Below are 23,661 nucleotides of genomic sequence, written 5' to 3' on the forward strand. Positions count from 1 at the left end.
TCAGGGCACATGCCTGCCTTGTGGGCCAGGTCCCGAGGAGGAGGTGCTCAAGAGACAACCACACATCGATGTTTTTCTCCCTCCCTTCCCCTCTCTCTAAAAATAAATACATAAAACCTTTAAAAAAAGAACTAAGATAAGGGCTGGACACTGGGAGAGGAACTGAAGACTGAGTCTGCATCCAGGGTGAGAGGTGGTGGTAGTGGGCATGGAGGAGAGGACAGAGAGAATGACAGGGACTCGGCTACTGATGAGAGGTGGGAAGGTGCAGGTTTCTGGCGTGGGTGGCTGCTGACCACCCAAATGGAGACCATGGAAGAGAAACACATTTAGAAGACCGAGTTCCACTACGGGTGATGGAGTAGCCAGTGGGAGGGCAGAAGGAGGTTTGGGGGTTGGGAGGGAGGGGTACACTTGGCAGTTCTCCGATGGTGTATGAGTCAGGATAGGAAAAGCTCTAACTTAAAAACAAATTCTGAAATCACAGCATCGTACCCTTCAAGGGTAGTTCTTGTTCACACCAAGTTCATCGTGGGTTGGCAGAGGGTCTCCAGCCAGTGGCCAGAGACCCGGGCACCCTCCATCTTATATGCCGCCATCTCGTGCTACTCGAGGCGGCACCTCTGTCCAAGAGGCGACAGCACTGGGGCTCCCACGGCTTGTTGGCCAGGACTGGTCGTGTGGCCCCAACCCAACTGCTGCAAGGGAGGCTGGGACGTGCAGGAGGAGGACACAGAATATTGGGAAGGCACTGAAGCCACCAGTTTAGATGAGCGAGGCCATGGAATTTCAAGGTGGAAGAAGAAAAAGGTGATGGACACAGACCTGGAGCTCAGGAGGGAACCCTAGCACTGGAGGAGCGGGTGGAAGACGGAAGCCCCAAACCACAGACGAGGGCAAGCGGAGTCAGGGGAGGAGAGGGGAGCCCACTGCCCTGGGTGGGGGCAGCCAAGGCTACGGGGCCACTGCAGTCTCCCCTTGACTTCCTGTGCTCTCATGATGCTTTTGTAGTCTTGCCAACATCTTCAGTAGATATTATTATCTGTTTCACAGGAACTGAAGTTGGGAGAGCTGAGATTCAGGCGTCTGAGTTTCAGACCTGCCACAGACCAAAGCCAGGGCTCTAACCCCAAACTCCTGTGTGGGCCTCTACATTTGCCCCACCCCGGTGCCCTCCACCTATGCCCACAGGTGCCAGGCACAGCTGCCAACCTGCATGGACTGGGTGCACAGACTGGTCCCTCCCCCTCAGCTTGGCTCCCAGCTTCCCCAACACAAGCTCAGAAGAGGCAGTGTTTCCCGACAGTGTGTTCATGGGCCTCTAGTAACCGTGGCCACTGACTTTCTAGGTTGATCCGAATGGCGGGGGGGGGGGGGCGGGGGGGGGCGGGGGGGTGTCTCCTGGGATCTCTCAAAAGCCTCAGTTTCCTCTGCTGCTGTGTGTGTGAGGGGGGTCGGTGGTGGTCCTTGGGGTCCCACCCAACGTAAGGCATCTAGTTCTGCTCTTTCTTCACAGGCAAGCCCACCCACCACCTGCGGTGGGGCACAGGGCTGGCTCTCCGACAACCCCGCCATTTCTGCATCCTCCTCCAGGGCCCCACAGTATTAACAGAGCCTGATTCTTGGATCGCAGACACACAGCCTGGGTGGGGGAAGCTGAAGGAAGGGCCTGATTTGCATACTCAAGCCCTTCCCCCAACCTTAGTGTGTGCACAGTTGCCGTAGCAACTGGCCCCAAAAGACTCTTCTTCGCAGTCACCTCCCCTTTCTGTGCTACTACAATGCTGGCAGGCTCTGAGAGCTCAGAGCTCAAACCTTCATTTTATGGATGAAGAACTAAGGCCCAGAGAGGGAAAGCAACTTGCCCAAGGGCACAGAGCAAGCCAGCAGCAGAGCCTTACCTAGAATCCAGATCTCTCGATTCCAGCTCCAGGGCGCCTGTCATCCTGGGTTCAGGGCTGAGTGGCATTCAGGAAGTGGTAGGGCAGGAGGTGGGGGACTGCTTGCTACTTGAATGAAGGTAATCTCAAAGTTCTTTCAAAATTAGATCTTCCAAAACTTACCTGTCCCCGTCTCATACCTTTGGGGTAGCCAGTAGCTGGTGTCTTGATGTCCAATATGGCTGCAAACTGACAGATGTGTTCTGGGAGAACATGACTTGGCCCAGAAGCCTGAGGCTTTGACGGCAAAATTTTAGAGGTGCCAGGCTCTAGCAGACCCCCTCCGGGGAGGGAAGTCCTATTTAACTACTTACTTTGGAAATTTTCAAACACAGGTAATAGCACAAAAGCCTCAGGAGCTCCCAGGTGCCCATGTGCAGCTCAGCAGTCAACTCATGCCTACTCTGGGTTCAGGCCCACCCCTTCCTGCCCCCTGGAGTACTCCCAAGCAAGCTGGGGCTGAGAAAGGGGTTCTTCCCACCCTGTTCGGTGTGGCTCAGTTGGCTGGAGCATTGTCCCGCAACCAAGAGGTCACAGGTTTGACCCCTAGTCGGGGCACCTGCCTGGGTTGTGGGCTCAGTCCCTGGTTGGGGCACGTGTAGGAGGCGGTTGATCGGTTTCTCTCTCTCTCTCTCTCTCTCTCTCTCTCTCCCTTCCCTTCTCTCTAATGAAAATAAAATAAACCTTTGGAAAAAAATTTAAAGCTTCTTTCCAACCAATCCTGGAAGAGGAGAACTCCAGAAGCGCAGGCCAGGGAAGCCAGCAAGGAGGGGCCTTGGGCAGAACCACCTTTGAAGTTCAGGAGGCCGCGGGGCTGGTGGGTTCCTGGCTCCTGCATGGAAGCACCGGAGAACCGGAGCGAGCCCACTCTGGCCCCAGCTCCACCCCTCTTTGTTTTCTGTCCCTCTTCGTTCCCCCTCACTTGCAATAAAAACATAATTACCAGCTTTATTTTTTTTTAAAGGGCAAATTATGGTGACATGCTTTAATTATCTGCCAAGCAATGGCGGGCTGAATTACACAGGCAGGGCCTTGGAGGTTACCTAAAAATAAAGCAAGGAGCCTCATTAGACACTAATTGCTGCTTTTGCCAGCTGAAGGGAGCATTTGGCACTGTGTGCCATTCAGTGCCGCGGTGTCTTCGGGGAGGCGGAAGGCCTGCAGCGCTCAGCGTGCCAGGGCCCGGCCCTGTGGGGCAGCCGGGCAGTGCCAGGCAGGCAGGAGGGCAGGGAGGGCGCCTCAGACTCCCCTCGCCGTTCAGCGGAAGATGGGCACCCAGGCTGGGAGGGGGAGCAGCAGGCCCCGCTGAAAGTATCGAAGAGAAAGGCCTGTCCTCTGGCTGGAGGGGGCCACACAGCCTCCTGGAAGCTCAGCATCATCACGTGGCCCCTGAGGACCCCTCCCTGGGCCTGCAGGCTGAGGCGGGGCGGGGCACCGGCAGGGTGCCAACAGGCCACTCCCTGGCCCCCTTCTCCTGTGCCTCCAGACACGGGACACTGGCACTCACAGCCAACCACCGGAGTTGGAAGGGACTCAAGTTTGTACATTGCTGCCAAAGCCGAGTCCCCAGGGTCCTTCGGGTTCCACCAAAGTGCCCTGCGTGTCCAGCACCTGGTAGCTCATGGGCTCCTGCTCAGGGCTGGTAGCACCCCGGTCTTGGTGTTGAGCTCTGACAAGCTCTTGAGTGGGTGTTGCTCCCTTCTGATGCCAGAACCCCAAGGTCAGGCACCACACGACTCATGCACCTCTGTATACCCAGGACCTGGCCCACAGTAGGCATCTAACGCCTGCAGAACGGGTGCTGAAGGGGGTCTCACAGGGCGGCCAGTTTATCTAGTCTTTCCGGGACATTCCTGGTTTCAGCAGTGTGGGCGCTGCACCCCAGGAGTCTCCCTGGCCTGGTAGCCCTAGGCCTGGACTCGCCCTCCTGCCTGCCCCAAACAGTTCAGCCACACGCCTTGACCTTTGAACAGGTGGTGGTTCTCACACTCAGGCTTGCACTGCAGTGCCCAGAGAGGCAGACCTCGGGACCCCATCCCAGGGCTTCCCGGCCAGCAGGCGGGGAACGGGGCCCATAATCCGCTTTACTAACCAGACCCCCGGGATGCTGCTCGGCGCTGATTTAAAGAAAGGGTTCTGCGGCTCCACAGGGCTTCATCTGACCCCCAGGGCTGCATGTGGACCTCCCGGGGAGCTTGGAGAACAAACTCCTGCAGGGCCCGCCCAGAGAGTCTCGGACCCAAACCTCCCGGGGAGGGGCTGGCTCATCTGAAAGGCAGGACTCCCTTTCCTCCGCCCTGAGACCAGCCCGGGGGCTGCCGCTGAGCTCACCTCCCAGCCTGGCCTCCGGCTGGGAAGCTGAGGCCCGGGAAGAGGGGGGAGCACAGAGCCTGTGGGGACCCCTTTGCCCCTCTTACAGAGCAATGGTCTCTGGGGGCTACCAGGTCTCTGTCCAGGGACCAGGGGCACTGAAAACCCCGCAATTTATTAAAATACAAAATTCTGTAGGTACTGAGTGCCTGTCCACCTTTCCTGGGTGTCCCACATGAGTCCAGGGAATTCATAATTTGGGACAGGGAGCAAAGATGAGAAGCCACCTGGCCCAGGAAGGGCCCTGGGCCTTCCCCACTGTGGGCATCAGCACAGTTACCCCGCCATATGTGGATCCCAGCCCTGCTGCACTGACCCGTGCCCTCTAGGTGATGGGTGGTCCCCACCCTCCCCGACTGCTGCCGCCGGCCGGACCTCCAAAAGGCCTGCTGGGGACCGGTCCCTGCTCTCAGGCCCATGAAGCCCGCACACCTCTTCTCTGTACCTCAGTGCTCAGAATTCATACCCCACCCAGGGTTTCCCCACCCACCCCACCCCGTTCCCACAACTGTGCTACTTTGGGACCAGCAGCATTTCTTGGACTCTTTGGTTCCCTGAGGGCAGAGTCTCCCCAGCAGACTGGTGGTCTCCCCACCTGCTCCCTCTCAGAGCCCCGGGCTGGCGGGACTAAGCCGCGTCTCAGGGATGTTCGACAGGCCCCACCAGGCGCCTGCCCTGGCCCACTCCTCCCCACAAGATTGTGAGGACTGACGGGGTCCCTCGCTGGCCTCTCCTCGGTGCTGAGGGGAGTAGGAGGGACAGCGCCCTCCTGGACAGGTGATTGTCCCCCAGAACCTAGAGGAGGCCCCACAGGTGTGAGGGTCAGCTGGACAAGTCCTAGGCTGAGCACCCAACCCTTGGGTTCCAGGTCAGGCCTTGAACTTGCCTGGCCTTGGGCCTCAGTGTGGCAACCACCTTGAGAGGGAAGTGAGCCAGAGGTGGGGCCAGGTACAGAGCTGGGGTGCTGTCAGGGAATCGCCCGGGGTGGGGGGACTGGCCACCCTCCGCTGGTACAACCAACTCCTCCCCCCCAACACACACACAAATACTGCCCCGGAAGCTCTGGCCCTGGTCTGACAACCGGTTTTGCCTGGTCAGCTTGGGTCACTAGGTAGGATCTATCCTGGATCTTAGAGTCCATCCGCAAAAGCGAGACCACCAGTGAGAAACACCCACGTTCCCTCCTCCCCTGACACAAACAGTTACGGAGCACGCCGTCGATGCTGCGCAAGCGCATACAGGCCCTCCAGAGAGCAGGTTTCCTGGCACAGGTGCGTTCGAGTGAGACCAGCCGCCCTCGGGAACAAGATGTGCTTACCCAAAGGGCACCAGCACCTGGCACAACTCAGTGCTGCCCGCCTCACCTCCACACACCTTCACATGCAATCCCTGCCTGCCTGACTCCCACCAGAGCCCCTCCAGGCCCTTGGCCACAGTGCTCCACACGCCACCAGCCTCGGAGGGGGGTGACGGGAAGCAGCCCGGGCTGCCTGGGCTCCAGCTGCTGCCTGTGGCCTTGCTGTGTCACTGGCTCTATAACGTAGCCCAGGCAGGGCCCATCCCCTCAGCCTCTCCCCACTCCCTCCCTCCCAACCTGCCAGCGAAGCCAACTTTTGTGGACACACAATCACACCCTCAATGCTGGCCAGGGACAGGCACCCGCACATGTGGGTGCGACATGGACTCACACCCACTTGGGCCTGAACAAACAACTGTGCACACGGAGGTACCAGGGGTACACACGCACACACGCGGCCAGAGCGGACACACACAAGGAGCCGGGGCAGCCACACACGCGCTCCCCTGTGCCGTGCACCTGGCCCACCTGGACTCGGGCCACACACATCACCATGGCACCTGTGAGCTGAAGACAGGGCACGCAAGAGGGGAGGGCAGTGGGTGCTGGGAGTTCTGGAAGTCAATTCCTCAAGAGAGTCCCCTGGTTGGGAGGGGGCTCAGGTTCTGGGGTGGGGGTGGGAGTCCCCAGGTGAAGGATATGAGCCAGAGGAAAGGCAGGCAAAAATGATTCCTTCCTTAGGGGCTGCAAGGCAGAGGCCAGGGACAGACTAATCCCCCTTACCAGCAGGGGCTGACTTCTGGAATCTTCCACAGTACTGTAACAGGGTGCAGCCAAGAGGGGGGCCCCAAATAGGGATTTGGAATGGGGTCCAGAACTCAAGGTGTCCAGAAATATTAGAAAGATATACAGGATGTCCTTCCCCTTCCCTCACAGGTGTGAGTCGGGGGAAGGGACACGAGGAGCAGGAACATGCAGAGCTGTTTTGTACAGCAATGGTTTTGCAGCTAACCTCTGGCTGGTCATTTAACACATCTATAACCTTTAACTGGTTGCATAGATACGTTAAATAGCTGTGGCTATGCTTGGAGCCAGGGAGATGGGAGTGACTTCCACCCAGGATGTAACTGGGAGGCAGCTCCTCCTGGTTACAGCGCCTGCATGAGAGCTTGGAGACGAGTGGCTCCATGACATGGGGCCACACCTGCCCAGACTCACGACGGCAGCCCAGTAAACTTGAAATAATACAGGAATGCTGGCAGGTGTAACTGATTGTAGGAGGAGTCAGAAATGGGGGTACAAAGGAAGGTTGGTGCGGGGTTTCAAACCCAGACTTGGCAGCCGTGAGGAGAGAGAACCACATGGTTTTGGTAGAGTGGGGACCCCTGCAGCTTTGGTGGGAGAGAACTACTCGGCTTTGGCAGAGTGGGGACTACGTAGCTTTGAGTTGCTCCCCTTTGCCATGTGGCTTAGGCAGCAGGAGAGACTTTGCCTGGAAGAAAAGGGGTGAAAGGACTCTTGCTGGTGGGCCATGAGAAGGTGCCACATGGCTTTGGATTAACTGGAGATCAAGGTGGTGACACAGCTGATGGTGCCGGGAGCCCAAATCACAGACTTCTGCTTCTTCTCCTGAGATGTGGTACGCCAGTTTAGGGCAGAGGGAGAAGGAAGGACTGTGGGCATCTGTGGGTATCCTAAAGAACTTTAATATTTTAATGAAGACATTGGGTCACTACTTTAAGTCTGTATAGCCTTAAATAAACATTTCCTTTCCTTTTCACAAATCTCTGGCATCGAGAGACGTCTTTTCTCTGGCAGTGGGCATAGTGAACCTAGTGGGGGGTCCTTTCAGTAATAGTATATTGCAACCCCCCTTGGCCCTGTTCTGTAACAGTGTCCCGGCCCCTCCCTGTCCAAGGCCTCTCCACGCCCCCACTGGGCGCCAACCCAGGGCGCAGCCTGCACCACCCCATGCTCCAGGTCCCCATCACCCACTTCCTCCTTCCCCCTCCTGCAGCCTTCCGGCTGAGAGCTGGCCTGGGGTTCCGCTGTCGGGCCTCAGTGGACGTGAAGCCAGGGTGCAAAACCATGTGTTTATTTTTATTAGAAATGTTCTTGGTATAAAAACAATCATGCGCTACACATTGTCATCACTGACCATCACCAAACACCCAGGCACTGAACTCCGAGTCATCGCAGGAGGGGCAGGCGGGCAGGACGCACGGCAGACGGCGGGCAGGTGGGCGGGCGGGCTGCAGGCAATTGGGGGCGCAGAGGCTGCCTGGAGAACGAGGCGCTCGGCGACGACTCCAGGTTTGTTTTTGTTTGGCTTTTTTCAGTTTCAATTTTTTTCCTTTTTTCTCTTTTGTGACATGTAAGATTCAGTGACTTGGGAGAGGTCGTGGGGAGGGCAGGGCGGAGGCAGCTGTAAATGAAGGTGGGGAGGGGTGAGGACAGGAAAGGAAAACGCACCAGGGACCTGGAGACAGAGAGTTGATAAGAGAAGGCAGGGTCAGAAAAAAACAAACAAACAAACAGAAAGCAGAGCACACAGATGGGCGAAGGCAGAGAGAAAAGAAGGCAGTACAGAAAAAAGATAAAAAAAAAAAAGATAAGGGAAAATAAAGACACAGCGGGGACGACTGAGAAGGTCACCCAGGGGTCGGCAGAGACAGAGGGAGAAAGAAAAAAAAGCAGCTTGAGGCCCCCACGACCCGGCCCCGTGACTTGGGGCCGGGAGAGGCCCTGGTCCGAGACACAGGCTCCAGAGGGGCTGTGGCTGCCCCAGCCCTGCACCCTCCTCCTGCTGCCCCCTTGCGGCTTGTGCAGGCTACCCAGCAGTGACCGCTGGGGTTCTGCCGTCCTCAGCACCAAACCACATCCGTGGGTGGCCACGGGTAGGCAGGACACCAGCTGGGCCCCTGGGAGGGCGGCCCTGGCTCGACGCGCCATCCACGAGGGTCTCCACAAGGGTCTCAGTTCCTCCTCCTGTCCGGCTCTGGCGGGCTGGCTAGATTGCATGGTTGGTGTAGGTGACGTAGGTCTGTTTGGTGGTCAGCACTGGAAAGAGAGAGGCCAGGGGTACCCAAGACTCAGTGGCTAGTTCTTCAGACCCTCTGCTGTACGGGTACTGCCCCCCACAGAATCAAGTCCAGACCCCGGAACCGAGCAGTCCACATCCCCTCAACTGGGCACCGGGCTCTGCTCCTCCACTGCCCCCAGCTCCCGGCACTGGGCCCACCTTCCCGGCTTATCCTTCCCACCTTCCCGCCTTTGCTTGGTGGGCAGGGCTGTTTGCCTGGAATGCCCCTCCCTGTACGCCTGACCCCCATGAGCGCTCCCCCCAGGCCCCACCCCTCTGTGAGGGTCTGCTCCCCACAGAGCCCCTGCCACTCCTGACTCCACCACACTTTAACAGAGCCATTTTTATTTGTGATATAAAAAATAGATATTTTTAAAACATAGAGTCACTCCTGACTCCACCATACTTTAACAGAGCCATTTTTATTTGTGATATAAAAAATAGATATTTTTAAAACCCTTAACACAGGTTTGAACTATGCAGGGGTTTCTTTCTGTCAGTGAGTACTGAGGTGTTTTCAATCCGTGCGTGGAGAGCCTGCAGTAGGCACAGCATTTTAAACAGAGGACGTGAGCGCCTGCGGGTTTGGTGTCCACGGGGGTCCTGGAGAGACAGCCTAAGTTTTGGGGGCGTCGAAAGTTATGTGCGTGTTTCTGACTGTGTGGGGGTTGGCACCCCAGCCCCTCTGCCACTCAGAGGCCGACTGCCTCCCAACAGGAAGGTCTTCAGAAGCCCAACAGCACACGCCCGGGAAGAGACCCCGTGCCCAGAACGCAGACTGGCAGCCTGCAGCAAGTGAGCGGGGAGTGGGACAGAGGAAATCAACAACGGAACCAGAGGAGCCTCGAGAAGCTGGAAATGGAGGCATCCCCCTTGGCCCTCCCCCATAACGAGGGCAGGGAGTGGGGGGGACGGAAGTGCTCAGTCTCCTCAGCCTGCCCTTCCCGTGTCTGGGTGGCCCCATCTCTCCCCAGCCTCGAGCCTCCCTCATCTGCACCTACCCCTGGCCCTCACTCGCCCACCCCTAGGACCGGAGGTGCCTGTCTGAGCAGCTCCCATCCCCCGCCGCAGCCTTCATCCCCCACCCCCGGCTGGGTGACATCCACGCCAGAGGCAGCATGAGCAAGTGCCCCCACAGGGCTCAGACCTCACAGCGACCCAGGGGCAGGAGCTGGTTGGCTGCTGCAGAGGAGAGGCGGGCTGGGAGACAACGGTGGTGTCCTTCGTCATAAAGCTGCTCTGACCCTCCCCAGCACCCCGTCGGCTCAGGAAAGGAGCACGCGGCCTAGAGGAAAGGACACTGAGGGGTACAGCACGGCGGGCTGCACCCCGTCCCCTCAGCCCTCTTCCCCATCTGTGCTGGGCTCACACGGCCAGAATACGGGACCACATCGCCCAGCCTCCCTTGCAGCCGAGTGCAGCCCTGCACTACAACATCCCTGCCGGCCTGTGAGTAGAGCGGCCGTGTGCAACTTCCCTGTCATGTCGCTGACATCGAGTTTCCCTGAACCTCCTCTCGCTTGCCTTCTGTGGGCAGGACAGACACGCAAGGCAAGCGGCCTCAGCCATGAGGACAAGGGCGGCCCTCTCGGAGCGGGTAGAACGAGATGGGAGGAATCTGGGTCCCACTCCTGCCACCACCACAAGCCATCCTAGCAGACAGAAACATCTGACTGAGCCACCTTGTTGGGGGCCTTTATCACAGCAGCATGACTGGAACCCCACGGATACAGGCAGGGTTGCCATGTCCCACTCTTAGGGACCCATCGGGTGTGGGCAGAGGCAGTGTGAGGTGGGGTGGCGTGAGCAGGGGACACACTGCGGACCAGTCGGGAGGCCAGCGATGAGCGTGCAGCTGAGCTGAGGGACTTCCCCCCTGGCCAGAGCTGAGAAGGGAGGGGTGGCCCTAGGTGGTAGGCGGCCCCCTGTCAGCAGAAATGTTAGAGCAGAAAGTGAACCAGCAGTGGGCTGGGCAGCCCCAGGGACGTTCCCAGTGCTGGCCGCCACCCCGACGGGCGCTAACGGAAGGGAACGGTGCCCATGCCACCCAGGAGGAGAGTGAGAACGCAGCACTATGCCTCGTGGTGCACAGAGAATTCCCACTTCACTTGCAAAGTGGTCCCCAGCCCTCTAGGGTGCTGGGTGACCCAGAGGGAGGAAGGACCACAGGATGGGTCGGTTTTGATGGAGCAGAATCCAGGATGGGCAGGGGCAAACTTGGGGAAGGGAACTGAGGGACTAGGGCTGGACCCCGAGAGGGCAGAGCTGCTGAAAGAGAGGCAGGTGGGAGGACCAGCAGATCAGGCTCTGCAGGCAGGAGCCTCACACTCCCTGTGTGACGTCCGGCTGCTCCTTCCCTGCCCTTCAAGGCCTCAGCTTCCCCACCTGTAACATGAAAGGGGTTTTCCTGAGGGGAACCCCCACTCCTATGTCTCCACCTGACACTATACCTCACCCGATACCCCACCGGCACAAAAAGAGCCAGCAGCCAGCTCTGAATCATGCCCTGGAGGCCGGCTGGTGAGTATCTGCTCCCCAGGGCTCCATCAGCCCAGGGGTGAATGGATCAAACTGAGCTTCCAAACCCATGAACCCGCCCACCCCTGGCTCTGAGGTGGAGGCGCAGCGGGCGCAGCTCCTCTGACTGCAGGGGGTCAGAGCCCGAGGGCGGCTGCAGGGACACCAGGGCGGTGGGGGACAGAAAGCGCCTGGGAGGTGAGGGACGGGCCCTGCTGTCCCTCTGAGACAGGACCAGTGGTGGTCTGTCTCCAACAGAGAAGCCAACCCACGGCTTCCAGAACCTGCAAGTATCCAGCCCTCAGCCACCAGCCCGTGACTGAGCGTCCCTTGGTGGAGCTTCAGCCTCACCCCCTGCAGACGGGGGCAATGATCTGTCTGGGGCACCCAGGGGCCAGCTGTGAGGAACAAAAGGAAGGTGTGGCCAGGAGTCAGGAGACTTGGGGTCCTGTCCCACCCTCTCCAGTACAGGGGGTCTCGGTACCTGCCGCGTGGCCCTTCCAACAAACTGCACCTGTCGGAGCCCCAGTGTCTCACCTGAAAATGGGTCGTAACCCTGAGCCAGCTCTCAGCCACAGGGTGGCTGGAAATACTCTCTAGGCCTCTCGATCCGATGGGTACAGGGGCAGGGCTGGATAACCGCAGCGCTGAGGAGGGGCAGGGAAAGCGACCCCCCGAGGCATCCTCAGTGTGGGAGGGGGGCAGAGGCTGTGGGCAGAAGCCCCAGACCCACCCCATGCTGATGACAGGCCCTTGCAGGGGTCTCGGCTCGGCCACCCCGGGTAACAACTAGCTGGGCAGTGGCAGGCAAGAGCTGGCAGCCCCGCTTGTCGCCCCCATGTCTCCGCACCCAACCTGCCTGCTATCAGGCCCCTGAATTATTTATTCTGCTGTTTGTTTAAAGATACATGGCTTGCCAGTGACAGAGTGAAAAATGTCCCTGTTCCACTGGAGTGACACCTCCCCACTCCTCCCGCTCACAACCCCTCCATCTGGCATCCCCGGAATTAATCACCTGGCTCCTGTGGGGCCCCTGCTGTCACAGAGCTGAGAGACAGTGGGGGACAGGGGCCCTGGCCTCTGGCCCTCACTGCAGGGGTGGTGGTGAGTGGGCAGTTCTCGTCCTTCCCCTGCAGGAGGGAGGGGCCAGGGGCACTGAGCCTGCCCTCACCGCGCCTCCATAGCCCTCCTTGTCTGGTACGATCAGAACTCTCTGATCCCCAGCCCTCCATGGTCCCCTGGCCTGTCACAGCACCACGAGTGCCACCTTTTGGGGTCAGGGTGTCATTTCTGGGAGGGCTAATGCTCCACTTACTCTCAGGAGCCCTGGAGCACAGCTGGCTGACGGGCCTGTCCCCGCACCAGCAGTGCAGCCTAGAGGGCAGGGGCCCAGTCAGGAGTGCGGGGCAGGGTGCAGGGCGTCCCTGCTGAGGACAGAGGGCCTGGTTAGGGGCTGCATTTCTGTAAATGCAAAAGGCCAGGGGTGGGGAGTCCTGAGTATACTCTGCTGCTACCTGTCTCAGAGTGGGGGTCCCAGGTGGCACGCGGAGGGAACCCCAGGGCTGTAGGTACAGACAAGCCGGTGCTCCGGGGGGAGGGGCAGCAGGACCGGAGAGAACCAGAGGTCATGCAGTGGAGGGTGGCGGTGGTGCCGACACAGTCATCAGGGGAGTCGATCGGAGGAAGGGGCGCTGCTTCAGAAGCCAGGTGCTCCACACAGAAGAGGAAGAGAACGGGGACCTCAGAGACAGGCAGGCCACGGGAAGTTGGGGTCAGGGGAAAGACGGGGTGTGGGTTCAGCCAGCCGCCATCCTGCTGTGCGACTTCAGGAAAACCATTCACCCTCTTGAAGCCTCAGCTGGGGATAGAACCTCAGTCCCAACCAGCCCTCTCAGGACTGCTAGGAAGATCACTCAGTTGCAAAGTCCTGTTTGGACTGGGAAGGGACTGTCCTTTCCCGACTCACTACTCTCTGGACACGCGGAACCTGTGCTGGGGATGGGAAGGGGCAGCGCTTCACGCGGAGCCCCAAGGCGGGGCCTGTGAGAGGTGCTGCCCCAGCCCCACACACTGGGAGTGGCATTCCTTGACCTCTCGGTGGGCGACAAGAGCTCCTCTCTGTAGCCTGTGCTCTGGGCCCGCCCATGGTCTAGCCTACATCCCTCCTGCTGCCATGGACACTGTCCACTTCCGGCCTTCCCCCCATCCCCGCCCCCCGCACCAGCACCAGGCGGAGGAAGCAGAGTGCTCACTCCCAGGTCCCACCAGGGTCTGGTGTCCCCAGAGACTTTCAGGGCAGGGAGCAGGGAGATGCTGCCGTCTAAGCCGTGTGGCCCCTTTACAGGGTGTCCAGGAAGGGAGCCAAGGTCTGCAGTGAGGCGGGGTGACCACAGTGGCCCTTCGACCCTCCCCACTGTGAATCAGCCAGAAGCAAGGCCCATGGGAGCCCCCCACCCCACAGGTGGAGGCCCTGCATGCAGCTCTCCAGGACAGAGGCCATGGTCTGTCCCAGGAGACAGCGGGCAGCGGGATAGCGGGAGGTCAGGTCCAGCCCTGCCACCTGCTGGCTGTGAGGCCTAGGTCAGCCCCTGCCTTTCTGTGCCTCTCCTTCTTCCTCTGTATTATCCGGATGACAAAAATGCCTGCCTTCCCCAATTGCTGGGAGGAGGATGCAACCGGTACCTGATGGGTGTGGCACATGGGGTTCAAGACACAGTGGTCCCCACCGGTGCTGGTCCGGGGCCTGACCCGCCCCTCCCTGCTGGGCCCCTCCCTCCTTCCTGCCATCTCTTTTTCTCACACAGGGGGCTGGAGGGTGACCCTGCTCCCTGCCACACACATGCCTTAACCAGCCAGAGGGACCTGTCCTGCTCAGGCCCAGACTCTGGACCTGCCCCTGGGATGCCGAGCTCTCTCCCTCCTCCCCTCCCCTGAGGTCTCCTTGGACAAGCCCGGGGCCACCCTGCCACCTGAGAGCTCTGGCCTCTGGAGGCCTTATGCCCCTCCCCACCCCTTGCTTACCCATCAGGGCCCATGTCCTGAGTCCCTGTGTCTAGGGCCCTGCTAGGGGGAGGCTGGGTTGATGCCAGGGCCGCCACTTCCAGGCTACCAGAGGGCCAGAGAGCAGGGGCCATCTATACCACGGCTCCTCGTAGAGGGGCTGCAGTCACAGGCCCGGCTGGGGGCTCCAGGGCAGAGAAACCTGGGGTGGGGGGTCTCCCATCACAGTGCACCAACCAGGCCCCCCACGGCCTCCCTCTAGGTGGAGCAGAGATCCCCAGAAGGGTGAAATCACCATGGACATGGGGTGAGTCCTGAAGGTTCTCCCCTGCTACCAGGACGGGAGGCAGGGCAGAGAGGTACTAACCTGCACCCTAAGGTTCTCCCCAGATCCTTCTGGGCGGGCAGCCGCTCACCAGAAACCTCAGAGCTCTCCCAGCACCCCAGCAAGATGAGGCTAGGGGCAGGGATGGGAAGCTGGCCCCTCCAGGGAGGGGGCGGGGCCTGCACGGGCCAATGGGAGAGGGGCGGGGCCAGGCACTCACCTGGAGCCTCCAGGTTGTCGCAAAGCTCAGACTTGGCCTCGCCGTTGGGCCTGAAGCCGCCCTTTTGAGTGAACTTGTTGGACATGGTGGCCGCAGTGACGACGGCTTTGAGGCTGCGCTTGCGCTTGGGCACGTTCTGCTCCGGGTGGAAGAGGATGATGTAGACTTTGGGCATGTAGAGCATCCCCAGGGACACGGAGGCGCTCAGACTCACCGACACCGTCAGCGTGGTCGTCTGGATGTACAGCTGCGGAGGCGCGGGGGTGGGGGGAAGGCGCGGGGGTGGGGGAGGTGTCAGAGCCAGCTCCGCCCAGACCCCTCCGGCCCTGACCCCTAGGAGCGCCCCAGATGCGGACACAGCAAGGACAGACTGGGGACAGTCCCGTGGCCGACTGGAGGGAGTCGTGGATTACAGCTGGGGCTTCAGGCGGGAAGCCTGACTCCACCATTTCTAGCTCGGGGATACTGAACCCGTCCCATCCTGTGCCTCAGTCTCCTCACATGTAACCGAGGCAGGATAGCGCTTACCTCCTAGGGCTGCTGTGAAGACGGAAAGTCTGCTAAATGGCACAAGTACGTAAAACAACGTCGGGCACAGGGGAAGTTCATGGACATGCTTCCCGCTGTCCTTACATTGTTTGGAGGAGGCAGCCCTCAGGAGGGGCGCAGGGACCACAGCTGACCCTCGGGGGGCAGCCCCCTGCGCAGGGCTGGGAGCGAGATGACCCTGTTGGGGTGGTGCCCCAGTGACTGTCAGGGGCGGTGCCGCAGCCCCTCAGCTGCCCCGCTCACTGGCCGCCCACCATGTGCCGCCCTGCGCAGAGCAGGCCACTGGCTCGGGAGCCGCAGCACCCAGCCAGACACAGCAGAGGCAGCCCCGTCAAAGCTCATTTCATGCTCACTCGCCAGCACTAACAGTGACAGATGTTTAGCAAAATGAAAGTCTATTAATCTGGGTGTCGGATAATCCATTCTTCAATAGTGGGACCTTCTAGGCAGGGCCTGACAATCCCCACGGCCCCCAGCTGGGGTCCCCTCCCCACCTCCTCCCTTCCTCCCTGTCCCCCAGGCCCCAGCTGTCCCTATGGCCACCCTCAGCCAAGGGTGGGGCCTGGCCAGGCCCAGGCTGTGGCCCCCAGGGCTGGGCCTGGAGAAACTGGATACTCTGCTCCCTAAATCTGCTGTTCTGTTTCTGGTCGTGGGCCCCCCTCCCCTGGGGCCTAGCTGATGTGCCACCTCTTCCAGGAAGCTTTCCCTGACCCCAGCTGTATCCAACCCCCCATGACACCCTTGCACCTAACCCAGTTGTGGAGGTCATGGGTCTGGATGTGCTTCCTGTGGCCCCAGGAGCCCTGGCCTCATCCGGTAGCCACCTGGGGGACAGGCAAGTCTTTCTCTTCTGATGTGCCCCCGACCCCCTGCCTCTGTCCACGAATACCTCATGACATGGTCTGAAGGGCTTCACATCAGCCGCCCTTCCCTGAGTTTCCTGCCTCTGAGAGGTGAGAGCTGAGTGTCCCTGGGGAAGCCTCATCCCTCGCTGGCCCTCAGTTTTCTCATCTGTGCAATGGGATGACAGCGCCTACCTGACCCGAGCACAGGCTGAAGCCTCATGAAACCTGCACGGCGCGTGGGGAAGGAGGCGCGTGTGGAAAGGCTGCTCCATCCCCACCGTTCAGGACAATGTCACGGGCCCGGGGGCACCAGAGCCTGTTCCCCAGTGAGCACACCCCACCTCCAGACACGGGCAGCCATTCCCCAGGGCGCACACACAGCCCACACACCACAGGTGCAGCCCATGGCACTGAGCGGTCTCCTGGCATGTGGGCAGGGAGAGGTCAGGGCGAGCCACTGGCAGGGGCTGGTGGCCCAGGGGCCAGAGGAGGGAACTGGCTCCGGAGCGCCCCTACAGACCCTGGGAGGAAACAGGGAAGGCCCGGACGCTCGAGAACAGGCCTTTTCTCTGGTCTTCCGGTGGGACTGGGAGTTCCCTGGACAGGGTGTGCCACCCCCCGCATTAGATGGAGGTTCCCTAAGGGCAGGGGCTGTCTCTCCTTTCACACTGCGGTTTCTTGGGCACAGAAATCGAGTTTCCAGGTCAGACATCCATCGTAGGCCCTTTGCCCGCACCTCGTTGTGGGCAGGGCTACAGTTGTGCCCATTCAGAACTAGTGGGGCGGCGGTAGCAAGGCCCCTCTCTGGGCAGAGGGAACCCTATGGCGGACACAGATTCGGCTCTGCCCTGACCCAGTGTGGGCTGCCTCGCCCCCCACTACCACAGACAGAGTCATCAACCTGAGCACGTGGCCTGTGCAGTCACATAGGTGCCTGTGCTCAGAAGGGCCTGTGCTTGGTTAGTGCCCTGCTGCCCCGTCTTCAGTCCTGAATAACTTCTGCACGAGGGCCCTTTGCGTTTTGCACTGGGCCCGGAGAACCCTGGGCCAGCCCTGGGTGCAGGCACAGGCCAGCCCTTGGTGTTTTGTTCCAGTTTGCTTCCAGCCCAGGAGCCTTTCGGCAAACAAAACACCAGGCGGGGCATAAACAGAGCAAACCTCTCCCTCTCCCTCAGCGTGGGCCCTGGGGGCCCCTCCAGCCATCCCAGGCTGGGGTGGCCCGAGTGTGAGCCCCCAGTCCCTCTCCTGGCCTCAGGGTCTGGAATTCCCACCCTACCAGTGTTCTAGAGCTGCCTTCGAGAAGGTGCGTGTCACCGGGAGCGGGCATGTGCTGGCCCCATCAGAGAGGCAGGGGGCCTCCAGAGCCTCTGGAACCCAGCAGGCCCTCCTGTGGAGACTGGGCCCTGGCGTGGATGCAGGCCTTCAAGACAGGCAGAGTGAGAGGCCACCTTCCCTCCCGTCCACCCCGCCCCGGCCCGGAGGTGTCTGAACTGAGGCCACTCTGGCTCCCCTTCGGTCAGGCTCTCGTGCGCCCCGCCCTCTATAAGGAATCGCATGAAGCCTCACCAGTCAGTGCTCTCCAGAGGCAAGGAGGTTGTCGGTCCCGCAGGGGAGGACAGAGGTCACCTTGGGTGGGGCGAAGGGCACAGAAAGGAGCTACTTGGCTGTGGGTGGTGGAGTTCCTGTTTTTGTATGCAGCCCGGTGGGCACAGAGTGCGAGGGGCCCTGGTGGGGGCACTGGGAGTCCTGCCCGCCCTGCGCTTCTGCCCAGGCTACCCCATGCCTACGGGGACCCTCAGCCTCTGTGCACACCACAGCTGCATGACGTGGCCGGCCGCCATGCCACGTCCTGCCCCAGCCTGGCTGAGCAGTAACCCACAAGTGCAGAAGCCCCACTCTGGAGGGCTCAGTGTAACGCTGCCAGGCTGTGGCGGTAAGCCCTGGGAACCTGAGCTAATGCTGGGGATCCAGCCACCTGCTTACTAGCCCCGCACAGATGGCCCCACCAGCACCTGTACCCTGGGGAGGGGCACAGCAGAGCGCCTCACTCTCACCTGTACCCTCATGCACCTCTGCATTCACACACACACCTGAGCTCACAACTGCGCACTCACACCTGACTCAGACACACCTGCACTCACACATACATGTACCCTTATGTACCTGGGCACACACTTGGGTATGCATATACACAAAGGTGCATTTACATACCTGTGCACACACCTGAACACACACATACACACACACCTGCGCATACTCACACTTGCACTCACACATTCTCACATAATCTGTACAGCCATATACCACACACCAGCAGCCATGAACCCCTGGGCACACACACCCTGCCCATCCACCACTGAACGTGCACAAAAAGGTATGCACACTCTGTGAACACTTCCGCACCCACACCACAACAGCCCACACCTGCCCTGCTCTCCCCCACATATGCACACATGTGTGTACACAGTGGCAGGCCCGCCGCTCCTGCTGGGTGTTGTGTGGCTGCATGACAGGGCACGCACAACTCCAGGGCTGCCTGAGCCTCTGAGAAGCCTGGTGGTCCGAACCGCAGGGATTCAGAGCTCATCTGCCCCACCCCCTCCTCGGGCAGAAGCTCAGAGAGGGAGGAGGCCCGTCCCACGTCCACACCACCAGGGCCAGGGCTGGGTCCTCTGGGGACGCGTTGGTGTGAGGCCAGCCTGCTGTGTGGCCCAGGGCAAGACCCTGCTTCTCTCTGGGCCTCAGAAGAAATCCTCTCAGAGGCCCCTTTTCATAATCAGTGCCGAGGGGAGCCTCCCAAAAAGGGTGAGATCAGAGGCAGGTGGGGTCAGCTGGAGAGATGCTGGGGGACTGGAGGTGGGAGGGTCCGACACCTGGGGTGGCAGGGACCCCACTGGGAGCGGAGTGTAGGCACGGAACCCGGAACCCGAGGGAATTCGAGAAGGCAGCGCAGGGGCCTAACCACCATGCTGTCAGCCTCCCAGCAGGGCGCCTTGACTCTCTGCAGAGGTGTTGGTAGAGGCCTCCTGGTATCACGGAGGGTGACTCCTCAAGCTACCAGCTTCCCGGAGTGTGAGGCGGCACCCCCCGCTGGCTTCGTGGCCCCCCTGGCACTGCAGATGAGGGGCCTCTGCCTGCACCTGCCCTCAGCAGGGAGGGCCCCAGGCCCCCCACACACACTGCAGGCCTGGTGGGAGCTGAAGACCTGGCTCTCAGCACCAGTTGGGCCTGGAGGCTGCTCTGGCTCAGGAGCCAGGCCTGGTCTCTGACCTCAGGGCACTCACTGCCAGCCCCCAGGTCTGCTGCATGGAACCGCAGCTCACAGGCCACCACTGGAAAACAGGCCCCAGGCTTCCCTCGGTGGGGCCCAAGGCATTTGGACTGGAGGGCATGGCTCCCGCCCTCGAGGAGCAGCTGGAGAAGAGGTGGGCACCTACCAAAAAGCCCCAAGGTGAGGAAGGTGTCCCAGAGCTGCAGGGGGCTCCCGAGTCAGACAGAGAAGGGGCTTGTCCAGCTCTGCCACCTACGGGCTGTGTGATCTTAGACAAGTCACTGTGCCTCTCTGTGCTTCCATGCCTTATCCATAAATGGGGATGGTGAGATCTACCCTCACCTGCTAACCAGATGAAGCATCTGGCATATGCCGAGCACCCTCTGTCCTGGCTTGGACACCAGCCTCACTGACAGCCAAGCCTTCCTGGGAGCTCACACCCAGGCTCACGGCTTTAAGTGTCACCCACAGGCTGACGACTCCCCCCCCCACACCCGGTATGTCTCCAGCCTGGCCCTTGCCCCTCAGCTCCAGACCTGTCTGTCAACTGCTGTCAACTCCTCACTTGACAGCTGCACTTCGACATCCAAGGGGCACCCCAAACTCAGCACACCCAAAGGACCCCTAGTATCCACCTGACACTGGCTCCTCTGTCCTCTTCCCCACCTTAGAGCACAACGCTCCTTCCCTCCCATCCTCACGCCAAAAGCCACGGACTCATCCTTGACTCTCTTCCACGTCTCCCACCCCCAGGCACATCCAGACTCCGCCCGCCAGCAGCCCGCTGCACTGCCTGTCGGGGTGACTCAGTGACCTCCGCACTGGCACCGAGCTCCCAGCTCACCTCCCCTGGGCCCCACCCAGCAGCCAGAGGGACCCTTGAAAACCTACACCACGCTTCCCTCACAGCTCACACCCCCACAGTGGCTCCTCCTCACCCACAGTAAAAGCCAACAGCCTTCCCACAGCCACTGGGTCTTACGCCGCCCACCCTGTCTCCGGCCTCGTCCCCACTGCCCTGCTCAGTCCCAGACCCACACAGCTAGTCAGCTGCTCCCACACCCATCGCATCGCGTGACTGTGAAAACACCGACAAGCGTTCAGGGGAAGGGGCATGACCCCAATCCACTGAGGAAGAAACAGGCTGAGAGGCCAGCTGGCTTGCCCGGGATCCCACGGCTAGACACAGAGCGCAGACCAAGAACTGGGGTCTGGGGTCCCCACCACCCTCCGTGTCTCTGACCTCTTCTTCACAGACAGGTAATTCTTCAAGACAGTCCCCCAGAGCCCAGGCAAAGCTGTGCTGGAATGTGGGCAGAGTCCACGGGGCCCTCGACATGTGTCCAGGATGGCCTGAGAGCCAGCAGGACGCGCTGGGGGACGGGCCCTCGCGGGCTTCGGGCAGGTTGGGGCCTGGGGGGGCAGTACCTGATACATGTCCCACCTCAGGAGCCCACAGGGGTCCTGTGAGGGCGGGGATGGAGCGGGCAGAGGAGGAAGAAGAGAGGAATGGACAGACAGGAAGGTGGGGCTGAGGCGACAGAAAAGTAATGGAAAGTCTAAAAAAGAATGAAGAATAAAAGGTGTAGCCTCCCAGCCTCATGGAGAAGAGAACAAGAGAGAAAAGATGAAAGGAGGGGAGGAGGAGCAAAGGGTGGGAGGAGCTGGTGTGCAGAGACGGGGGAAGAAGAAGAGGGGGCTAGAAAGAAGGAGGGGAGGGAGGAGGAAGGAGAGAATAGGGAAGAGACGAGACAGGGAAAAGGGAGAGGAGGCAGGAAGGGAGAAAAGAAAACCCAGAACCTGGAGAAAATCTCACAGTAGAGAGAATGAGGCATGAAGAAAGGCAGTCCCAGAGCGGGGGTTGGGGGAGCCAGCACCCACCCCCAGGCCTCGCCCTGCTCTCTGCCCTCACCCCCCACCACCCCTCAGCCCCCACCACCCACCTTGTCTGCCGACTGTGAGGTGCCGAAGAAGATAGGGATGAAGGCCAGCCAGACAATGCAGGTGGTGTACATGGTAAAGCCGATGGGCTTGGCCTCGTTGAAGGTCTCCGGCACGCCGCGTGTCTTGATGGCGTACACCGTGCACGTGACCATGAGTAGCATGCTGTAGCCCAGCAGGCAGATGAGCGACAAGTCTGAGATGTCGCACTTGAGCACGCCCCTGGCGAAGCGGGGGTCAAGCGTCCGCTGGTCCTGGAAGTCCACCACTGAGTGGGAGGGGTCCACCACGAACCACACACAGATGCCCAGCAGCTGCAGCGAGATGAGGCTGAAGGTGATGGCCAGCTGCGAGGCGGGGCTGATGAAGCGCGGGGCGCTGACCGACCGCTTGCCCTGCTCGAAGATGCGGTAGATGCGGTTGGTCTTGGTGAGCAGGGCCGCGTAGCTGACGCTCATGCCGAGCCCCAGGAAGATGCGGCGCAGAGAGCAGGTCCCCAGGTCGGGCTCCGCGATCATGAGGAAGGTGGTGGCATAGCACAGGAAGATGCCCGCCAGCAGCACATAGCTCAGCTCGCGGCCGGAGGCCTTGACGATCGGCGTGTCGTTGTAGCGCACAAAGGTGACCACCACGAAGAGCGTGGCCGCGATGCCCACCACAGCCAGGAAGAGGGGCAGCACGGCCCAGGGTGAGTCCCACTCAAGCTTGATGATGGGGATGGGCCGGCAGCCAGTGCGGTTCTCCGTGGGCCGCATATCGTAGGGACAGGTCTTACAGGTGTAGCGGTCCACCTGGTACTGGTAGCCGGTGCAGGGCTCGCAGTGCCAGCAGCAGGGCATGCCCTTCACGGTCTTCTTCCGCTCACCCGGCTGGCAGGGCAGGCTGCAGATGGAGCGGGGCGACGGCTGCCCGCTGCCCGGCCACAGCATCCGCTCTATCTGGCAATGACAGCACAGAGGAGCCGGCCTCGGGACATGTCCCAGTGCCCCGGACCACCCTGCCACAGCCCCACCTCAGCAGGCTGGCTCCAGCTCCAGCTGCCTGGGCCCCCAGGCCCGCGGAACCAAAAGCTGGATTTAACCAAGCTCCCCTCATGATTCAGGTACGCTGACCTGTGGGGGATCCTGATCGAGTCCAAAACTCTGAAGGGTTGTGTGGGGGGACTCAGACAGCAGCAGTGACAGGCTGGACTCACTCTGCAGAGCAGAGAGCGCTCAGGAGTGCTGACCCTCTTAACGCCTTGCTGCTCAGTAGTGGGCCCAGACCGGCGGCAGCAGCATCACCCTGGAGCTTGTGGGAAAAGCGGAATTCTGGCCCGCCTCACACCTCCTGACTCAGAGTCTGAGCTTCAACAAGACCCAGGTGATTCGGGTGCACCCTGGAGTGGGGAAGCTCTCCCTATAGCTCAGCCCACGGGGCCTCCTCTGGGCAGACCAGGGCACTGGGGTCAGCAGAGAAGAAGCACAGTTTTACTCAGCGGACAGTCGCCGAGTGCCCAGGGGTTAGTGTTTCCTTACATCGTGCTCTAAACTAGTGCTGGTCACCACCCCATGTCTCTGAAGACAAGGCACCGTGAGCAAGGGAGCCACAGGAGCGTGGGCACGTGCTACACTCACTACAGCATCCTGGACAGTGAGCAAGGAAGAGGAGCTCCAGACACTTGGCAAGGGAGCTGACCACACCTGGGAGCCGTTTTCAAGCACCTGTTCTACGTGAAGACACAAGACATGCTAATGGAGAGTGGGTGGCTGGGGAGCAGCAGGCCTGCCTGGCCTGGGGTCACGCTGGCACCGGGTGCTCCCTCCCGGAGAAGGAGCAGACAGGGGCTCCAGGCCGAAGAGAGGGTTTCAGAGCTGAGGAATGAGGGCGGGGTGGGGTGGGGAATCCAAGGATGGCCTCCCAGCAGATAGAGGAAAACCATGAGGAAGAAGGCACGACAGTGTCGGTGTCGTGTGGTCCCGTCAGCCAAAGAGCACAGCAACGACCAGCGCCATCATTGCGCTGGGGTGGCGAGGACACTCCCTGGTCCTGCAGGCCAGGACCCCTCCCCAGAGGGCGCAAGTTCTGGAAAACTCTGGCTGCCGTGGATGAGCTCCAACCGCAGACCACAGCGTGCTGCCAGCTAGCCATGCGCCCCTGAGCAAACCTCCCACCTCACTGAGCCTTTGTTTCCCACCTGACCCGACAGATGGGAAGCCGCCTTGCCCTTGTTACTTAGGGTGGTTTCCACTTGGAAGTCATAAGGGAAAACCTTTGGTTCTGCCCGAAGTCAGCCCCAAGGGCAGGGTTTGTGCGTCTGCTTCC

The 23,661-nt window shown here is 60.6% G+C and overlaps 1 protein-coding gene across 1 annotated transcript in view; it reads right to left on the reverse strand.

The window, feature by feature from the left end:
• Positions 1-7,686: 7,686 nt before the first annotated feature.
• Positions 7,687-23,661, reverse strand: part of GRM4 (glutamate metabotropic receptor 4) — a 109,338-nt gene continuing 93,363 nt past the window's right edge. The window contains exons 9-11 of the mRNA XM_028510973.2: positions 21,360-22,295; positions 14,752-14,998; positions 7,687-8,667 (exon numbers count right to left, since the gene is read on the reverse strand). Of these exons, the coding sequence (XP_028366774.1) occupies positions 8,618-8,667; positions 14,752-14,998; positions 21,360-22,295 (1,233 nt within the window). The 3' untranslated portion in view covers positions 7,687-8,617. The remainder of the gene's footprint in view (positions 8,668-14,751; positions 14,999-21,359; positions 22,296-23,661) is intronic.

The sequence above is a fragment of the Phyllostomus discolor genome, chromosome 4 (genome assembly GCF_004126475.2).
Source record: "Phyllostomus discolor isolate MPI-MPIP mPhyDis1 chromosome 4, mPhyDis1.pri.v3, whole genome shotgun sequence".
Classification (NCBI taxonomy): Eukaryota; Metazoa; Chordata; class Mammalia; order Chiroptera; family Phyllostomidae; genus Phyllostomus; species Phyllostomus discolor.